The sequence below is a fragment of the Brassica oleracea genome, chromosome C8 (genome assembly GCF_000695525.1).
Source record: "Brassica oleracea var. oleracea cultivar TO1000 chromosome C8, BOL, whole genome shotgun sequence".
Lineage (NCBI taxonomy): Eukaryota > Viridiplantae > Streptophyta > Magnoliopsida > Brassicales > Brassicaceae > Brassica > Brassica oleracea.
Window position 1 is genome coordinate 28,768,788 of NC_027755.1, and position 8,547 is coordinate 28,777,334.

Consider the following 8,547-nt stretch of genomic DNA (forward strand, 5'->3'; position numbering starts at 1 on the left):
TGAATTAAAATTGTGAAAGACTATCTGAGAATCTTTAGCAGAAATAGTCTGTTATGGATCTTTTGAAAACATGTAACTCCTTACAAAAAAAAAAAGAAAACTATCAAGACACTGCTAACTTATGAAGAAAAACAAAGACGTGTGGCAATCGATGGAAATTGTTTTAAAGATGACGACCAATCTTCAACTTATATCCAGACTTAATTAATTATACACTTCTTTTCACCGGCATTCACTATCACCTGTCGAATGCAATCATCAGTATTAGCGTTATTACGATATAACAAAAGCTCCACACTACACTAGATAAATCTAAAAGCTTGATTGCTTACCTTTAGTGAAAACCTCCACCAGTCCAAGCGGTGTCTGATTTCCCGTTGTGACCAGCTGATTTCTTGTCTCCGGCACTTTGGTAATAAACATCATCTTTGGGATCATTCCAACCGGTCCAGCCATCATCATCATTAGAAGCTGATGACCCCTTTGAAGCTACTGCCTCCTTCTTCTTACTCTCATCCCAAGAATTTGACCTCTGAGAATTGTTGTAATAACCACTTGATGATGACTGTGACCCTCTTCCTTCAACAGATGGATTCGCTGCTTTGTTCCCATTTCCAAAGTTTTGGTAGTAACCATTGCTCTCGCTTTCGTTACGCTGGCTCCAGGTTGTTGTTCTTCCTTCTTTAGTGTACTCCCCGACCTTCTGTGACGCAATCGCCATTACTCCTTTCATAATCCCCCATGTTCTCTGTCCTATCTCCGTTGTCTTACTCGCTACTACATTTACAGTTTCACTCACCTTGTGATCATACCCACCTTCCTTCACCTGCAAGACAAAAAATGGTTTCTTTATCTGATTTGACATTACTTCAGCAAAACTCTACTGTGGTAAACAAGAAAAGTAAAGAGATCCTCCAAGAATTGTGCTCTATACAGAGTTACAAAGAATCTATAGACATGACACTAAATCTATTACATGACAATGTAGAAAATGGGATAGCTGGCACCCAGATGAGAGATTAAGCTAAGCAAATCAACACAGATACTCAATAACAAGGCTAGAGATAGATCCAAGAACTGTATAGAGAGCATCCAAGAATTGTGCTCTATACAGAGTTATAATCTACACTAGACAGGACACTAAATCTCTTATATAAAGATGTTGGAAATGGGATAACCTACGCCCAGATGAGAGATTAAGCTTAATCAGCAACTTATGTAAACTAACATAGATACTACAGATAGAAACCACAAACTTCATGTTGACCCAAATCAAATATAGCCTTTCAATGGTTATGAATTATCATAGGAAATTAAGCACAATAAAAGTGTTACAAGTACCTTGGAAGTGAACTCCTTGGTTCCTGTCTGAACAACACTTGCTGCAGAAGCAGCAACCATAGACAATCTTCCAAAGCCCTAAACCCATCACATCTACATTATCATCATGACATCATCCCATTCAAGAAACGAGCTAAAACAAAACAAAAGTACATCCAAATCACCTGAGACACAGCGGAGAAAACATCATCCTGCTGATTCCTTCTCGGTACCGGACCCGAGCCTGATCCAAACCCTACATACTTGCCTCCCTGCGAAGGAGGAAGCCCTTCAGGCTTAGACTCATTCTCCGCCATCCTCCTCGCGAAGAAACTCTCCTTCCCCGCAGCCGAAGCCTCAAGCTGCGACCTCGTATAAATATCCTCAGACGACTTCGACTTCACCGGCGCACCTCCTCCTCCTCCTCCCAACCCCCTAAAATCATTCTCCGATTGATTCCGTCTCATATCCCTCGAAGTCCGGTACGAATCATCGTTACCCCAACTATCCCATCCTCCGTTACCGTTACCTAACGGCGGCTTCTTCTTATGCATCCCCCCAACCGCTTCCTTAACAACTGGCGGATCACTCCATGGCTTACCTGATACAAGGAATTACAACAAAAGCCACGTCATCAACAAATATGGCAACAGAAGCTGATTCATTTCACTCATCGAAAAATATCTGAAAGTTTGTTAGATCATCTTTCTTCCATCACAAAAAGCCACGTCATCAACAAATACGTCTACCCTCTATCACTACCTTCCGCTAACGCCTGGATCCGGTTACGATACACGGAGGCGGCGTTGGAATTGTACTTGGAGACGATATCCGTCTCCTTGGCGATTCCGTATTGCGCGAGGAAGCTGTTGAGCCGCTCGTTGCCTCCCGCTTCCATCTTCTTGATCTGGATCTCTGACCATGAGTCCATGGTGACGGATCTGACGAAGGAGATGTGTACGCCTAGTCCTCGGTGCTTCCCGGAGCACTCTAAGCACATGAAGATTCCGTAAGAGACCGACGCCCATTGCGGATTCTTTTGAGCGCAGTCGACGCATACTTTGTTGTCCGGTTGAGATTGGAGTGTGCGTAGCTTTCTCGCCGCCGCCGCCATAGTTCCCGGAGCTCCGAACACCGATCAATCTGATGATTCGGATCGCAGGCTTGTGGGGCTGATAAATGTGTAGTTTCGGTGCGTGTGTTTGGCACGTGCGAGGTTCCTGGCACAGCTTCTCAAAGAAGGCATGCCGAGACTGACATTATATAGTTAAGAGAATCAAATATCATTTGTGTGCTATAATCATATAACTATTTGAACAAAGAAATTGGATATGAGTAATATAATGTGAATCGAGATTCCAAAACTGCAGAACCAATCAAAATCCATATCGAGTTAAAATATGTTTTGTGAGACCTATTTTTAGTTTAAAATTAAAGTGTGTGTGTGGCTTAGTTTAATTTCAAGTTGTAAAGTTTATGGATGAAGAAGGATACTTTGACAAAAAATTGAACCTGCTGAGCTGTGTCCTAGTCGTTTGTCACTTGCATTTATGTTGTTTTCCTTGTCACTTGCGTGTAAAGCCAAAGCATACCCATTATTTGATTTTGAGGACCTCTTTAATTACATGTAAACTAAGATGTAAACCAAACTCAACACACCTATAAAGTGTCAGTCCGAGTGGAACCTACCATTTATCTAGCTATTTTTTGGTTGGTCCCAAGTGTATGATCGCTGTTGTTTTTTTATTTTGAACAATATGATCGCTGTTATATTACTAGAAGACTTATATAGTACTTGGGACCTGCCAGTAAGGGGGTTTAAAAAAAATCTCTCTCCACAAGTAACCGAGTAATTTAGAAAAATGATTTTGCATCAGTAGAGTAAATTGACTATTCAATTATCTACAGTTTACTAATGGTTTACATTAACAAGATGCATAATCACGCTTATTTATATGCAGAACGCTCTCTCTACAATTCTTACCACTTTAACCATTAAGGTAAAGTTCAACTAGCTACATCAATCTTTATTTTGTTCATACATTTGCATCTCCATTAATAGTTAGAGACGACTCCTTAACAATTTTTGAAACCGCAATCTCTTCTACTTGAGGTTTGTTGTGTTGTTGAACCACAAGGATTGATGGGATGATGTGGTTGATCGAAGAGGCAAGCACGTCTCCGATACGACCTAACTCGGGATGTTCGGTCTGACACTCGGCTAATGTCGCCACCTCGGCTGATGGTAACCTCCCTCTTCCAACCACTATGAGGTCAAAGTCTTGGCTTTGTCCTAATGACAATATTTCTTGAATTATATTGTTTGGTTCCTTTTCTTTGTATTCCACCATTTCTTTCCATTTGCTCTTGAAATCTTTTAATACTCCTTCGTCTAGTTCCTAATTTTATATTTGTCAAACCAAAAAAAAAGAACGATAAAACACCTCGACTTTGTTGACCTAAAAACCGGTTTGGTTACGTTTTTACAGATATATCAAAACCAAAACCGAACAAAAATATAATTAAATGCCACATTATAACTAGCAAAAAATAGAACAATACCTTTTCTTTTTTTTGGATCCACGTTGGTTGTCAAGCAGGTATAATACTTCTCCTTGCCTTTAGACGATGCCGGTCGTAACGTGACGGCGTTACTCCTCAGCGTTTCTCTCACCAAAAACCTAACAATGGTAACTTTAACAGCCTGATGCTCCGCCATCCTCCCTCCCAGCTCTAAAGCCTCACGGTCATCGGCCCCACCAAAGAAAATCACACAAACCCTTTCAACCACGTTCGACCCATCAAGACTCGAAATTTGGGGCTCGAGAGACCCAAGCCCACGATCAACAAGAACGGCCACTGAACACGGTGCATTCTTCAAAACCCTCTGGTTAACTAATCTCCAACCATGGCCAACGTTTTCCGGTACGTTTACATCTCCTCTGTCTTGGTGGTGGTGGCCACGACCATAATCAACGTTCCATCGTTTGTGGAAAGGTAAAATGATCATTGTGACTCTTTTGGTCTCTGCCATGTGGCAAATATCTTCGTGCATTGTGTGTAAAGAAGAGACTGCGGTAATTGGGCGGACAGCGACTCGGCCTAATTGACGATAGGCTTGGAAACCTCCTACGACGCTGCTGTGACACACGCCGTGACGGTAACGGTGGACGAAAGGTAATCCGTCTTTACGGGCTCTTTGCACCATTATGATTGACGAGGTTCGTTCCGTTAGTTCCATGAGGTGCATGACGAACAGTTTTAGCCGCAGTATCTGCCAAAATAAATATGGTATAACCAAGATTAGTCCCAATCAGTTGAAATGATTTTTAAAAAAATACCGTGGACGTAGAAATGATATATATATGCATGCATATATAGAGCCTCCGGTTTTATATATGACCAAAAAAAATTAAAGTTAATATTGAGTTAAAATTTGTAGAACCTCCAGATACTTTAAAACAGTAATGTGATGAAGGAACTCAGAGGTTCTGAAACAAACATATATTTACGTAGGACATGGATTTACGCCTCAGAAGATTCATCTATTTTAGAACATAAACAGAGCGGGTCTCCAGCACATACACAAGAAACATCTAAGTGGGCCATTTTTGTGGGTTCATCATTTTATTTTTCAAAAATAAAATAAATATTGTATATCATAGATATTTAATCAAAAATATAATGACAAACATATCAAACTAATATATCTTATATAATAAATTAGTTAAACAAATATAATATCTACAAATAAACATCGTGTTTAATTGATTAGCTTTAAAAATTGGTTATAGGCTAGCAGATACAATTTTGGGTAAATTTTTGTTAAAATAATTTTATCAAATAACATTAAAAAATTATTTTTTACTATTTATTATTTGTATAATCTTGATATATTTTTTATATTGGGTCTCGGAAATGTGGTGCCCTGCACACAAAGAGACGAGGATGCGAACCTCTTCCTTGGTGGAGTCTTCACTAGACGACAAGTCCTTTAATTTGCGGTGGGTACCACGTGCCGGTTTGTAAATGGCCATTACAGTTGGCGTCGTAATGAACGTTGTGAAGAGTGCCATTAGCACCAGTATCGCAAAAGTCTCGGCGTTTAGCACCTAGAATTAAACCCAACCCAACCCAACCCACATACGCTTGATCAGTAACGACATAACACATAACACAGTTTTGTTTTATATGCAGACATGCGGTCCTTATAAAAAAAACATGATCGTATAACTTTAATGATTAAGGATGAGTCGAGGATCCAAATGTCCAAATGATGTTATAGTTTTGTGGTACAATGAGCTCTAACCTCTTTCTCCTTGCCTATATTGAGTACAATGAGCTCCACCAAACCTTTCGTGTTTATCAAGCAACCAAGTGTCAAAGCCTCTCTCCCCGGAACTTCGACCATCACCGCCGCAGCAAAAGTTCCGACGATCTTTCCTACACAAGCCGTAACCACGACAAGTCCCAACATCCCCCACGACTCAGCTCCTCTGATCTTTGCCACGTCAGTTTTCAATCCACTCGTCGCGAAATAAAGCGGTAAGAGTAAACCGGAGACAAAATCCTCAATCCGTTCAATCAATCGGTGACCGAACTCTCCGTCTTTCGGTATAATTAAACCGAAAACAAAAGCTCCGAAAATCGAGTGAATACCGATTAGATCAGTGACGAAACCGGAAACCATAACTCCAGCTAAAGTCAAACACACGTCAGACTCGCGTACGACGTCGTTTTCAGGAGATCCGCGTTTCGCGACCCATTTCATTCCGTGTCGGATCACGACCAACATAAAAACAACAAACCCGACACCCGATAACAGAACCCACAACGACACCAACGGACTCGTCTTCTCCCCACCGCCGCTACCCGCTAACGCAACCGCTCAAGCGAGCAAAATCCACGCGGCTACATCGTTGAAAGCGGCTGCAGCCATCGCGGTTTCTCCGACCCGAGTCGTCAATAGCTTGAGCTCAGCTAAGATACGCGCGAGCACAGGGAAAGCTGTGATTGAGAGAGCGACTCCCATGAAAACGAGAAACTCGGCGTATCCGGGTCTATCTACGGCGGTGTAAAGAGTGTTGCGTATCACGAAGGCGATTCCAGCGCCGGCGAGAAACGGGAGCGTTATTCCGGCGGCTGCGATTCCGAAAGCGCGTTTGCCGCTTCGACGGATGGATGATAAGTCGAGCTCGAGACCGACGAGGAAGAGGAAGAAGAGGAGTCCTATGCTCGCAACGGACTCGAGTATCGGCATGCTCCATGTCGGGAACACGCGGTGCATATACGGCGTGTACCTACCTAAAGCAGACGGTCCTAACAAAATCCCTCCCTTCGAAAAAAACAAAGATGATGATGGCAAAACCGTAAATAAGAACGATGGCATAATTGTAAATAGTGTGTGTTTTAAGTGTAAATTTTACTTACGACTATCTCGGCGATGACTTTCGGTTGGCGGAGAGGTTTGAAGAGGAGGCCGATCGAGGGAGCGACTGACGGCTACGATTAACGCCGTTTGGACGATGAGTAACGGAAAGGCGAAGTTCAAGGGATTGTCGCCTTGCCATGCTCCGTCAGAGGAGGTTTTCACGGCGGTTATGTTTAAGGCCATTTTGGGGATTGTTTTTCTCTATTAAGAATGGCTTTTATTTGGAACATTTGATATAGTTCAAGTGACTAGAATGTTACGTGAAGAAATTTATAGGCAAACTATTACAATTTTTCAGTCTTTGAAGATTCAAAAAGGTAATGACGATGTTGTTGCTTGTAAGTTGTATGCGTCTATCTACATACGTATCACGTTTGACTTTGAATGATTAAGGTTTACTTATGAACAGTAATTTGTTTACACATATGCTGTGATTGTATAGTCATAATTAATGCATGCATGTCAATATTTGCAAGTTATATAACATATTGTGTTATCTGGTGACATGCTATTATGTTGCCAAAACATCAATTTTTTTCTTCCCTCAACAATTTATTTAATTAAAGGGCCAAGCCCAACACGTTGCAAAGTTCAACCACTACGGGACAAGCTAAAACCACAAACATGGGCCGAAACCCACCTAGAGAAACCCTACAAACGAAACGAGGCGCCGCCGTTCACGCGAACAACTGCTTCGAGCCACGACATCCCCCCCGCTTCAAGCCACCACCGGAGAACCAACCATCGATTCACCGGGACACACCAGAGCTCATTAGCTCCACACCATCTTCACCGCAAACGCCTTCAACTCATGTGTTTCCATTATCGGAAAGCATCAATCGCCAGTTCGAGATCTCATCCGTCACTATTCATCACAAACACCGAGAAGAAATCTTCGCACGAAACATCACCATTTACCACTGGAGAGCTTCGATCGTCCTCCACGAGATCTCATCCATCGAATCCAGCCAGAAACCGCATAAACAAAGATACAAAACCAAACCCTAAAACAGAACTAGGGAACCAAAAGCCGGCGACACAAGGCAAGGAACGACTTCACCCGCCGGAGTCAAAAGCCGGCGACACAAGGCAAGGAACGACTTCACCCGCCGGAGTCAAAAGCCGGTGACTGCGGAGCTGGAGAAGCCTCCACCTCCCGGAGACAAGGCCGGCGGCGACGGAGCTGTAGAAACCTCCACCTCCAGGAATCGAAACTTAATCTGACAAACCGACTTCACCACACCAAAACCCTCCACACGATCGCGTCGTTACTCCAGACGCAGAGCCACCATTGATGTTGGTTCACTCCCCGAATTGACGACGACGAATGGGGACTGGACCAGAGCTCAGACAAGGCGGTCAGGAAAAGGAAACGAAAGAGAAGCAGGAGATGTAGATCTTAACGGAAGAACGAAAGACTCCGGTGATGGCAAGTTTGCTCACGCGCCGGCCGTACGCCGGATCCAAGAGTAGATCTACTTTTTCTCTCTGAAACTTTTAAACATCAATTTTTTTACAAAGACAGCTATGTTAAGAAATAACTTATAATTTATAGTATCGAGAAATTTAAATAAGAGTAGAATTTGATACCCGTAGGAAGCAAATAACACTAGTATAAGGGAGAGAGTTTATTATAAGGAAGAAGAAGAAGATGTAATGGTTCTTTGATTATAAACTCTTGTTCTTGTTTATGGTGTACAAAAGAGTGAGATGAGTGATGGTATTTATAGTGAACAACAATACATAAAATAACAAAGATATTGCTTAATTTGGTAAATGAGTGGGTGATCATAGTG

The 8,547-nt window shown here is 42.2% G+C and overlaps 1 protein-coding gene and 1 pseudogene across 1 annotated transcript; both read right to left on the reverse strand.

The window, feature by feature from the left end:
• On the reverse strand, positions 1 to 2,767 carry LOC106312549 (probable ADP-ribosylation factor GTPase-activating protein AGD6). The gene is made up of 5 exons (XM_013750109.1): positions 2,083 to 2,767; positions 1,506 to 1,921; positions 1,342 to 1,419; positions 333 to 826; positions 1 to 242 (listed from the first exon to the last, which is right to left on the reverse strand). The coding sequence occupies exons 1-4, from the start codon at positions 2,432 to 2,434 to the stop codon at positions 335 to 337; spliced, it is 1,338 nt and encodes a 445-aa protein (XP_013605563.1). The 5' UTR covers positions 2,435 to 2,767; the 3' UTR covers positions 1 to 242; positions 333 to 334.
• Positions 2,768 to 3,325: 558 nt separating this feature from the next.
• LOC106310281 lies at positions 3,326 to 7,219 on the reverse strand (annotated as a pseudogene).
• Between the last annotated feature and the right edge of the window lie 1,328 nt (positions 7,220 to 8,547).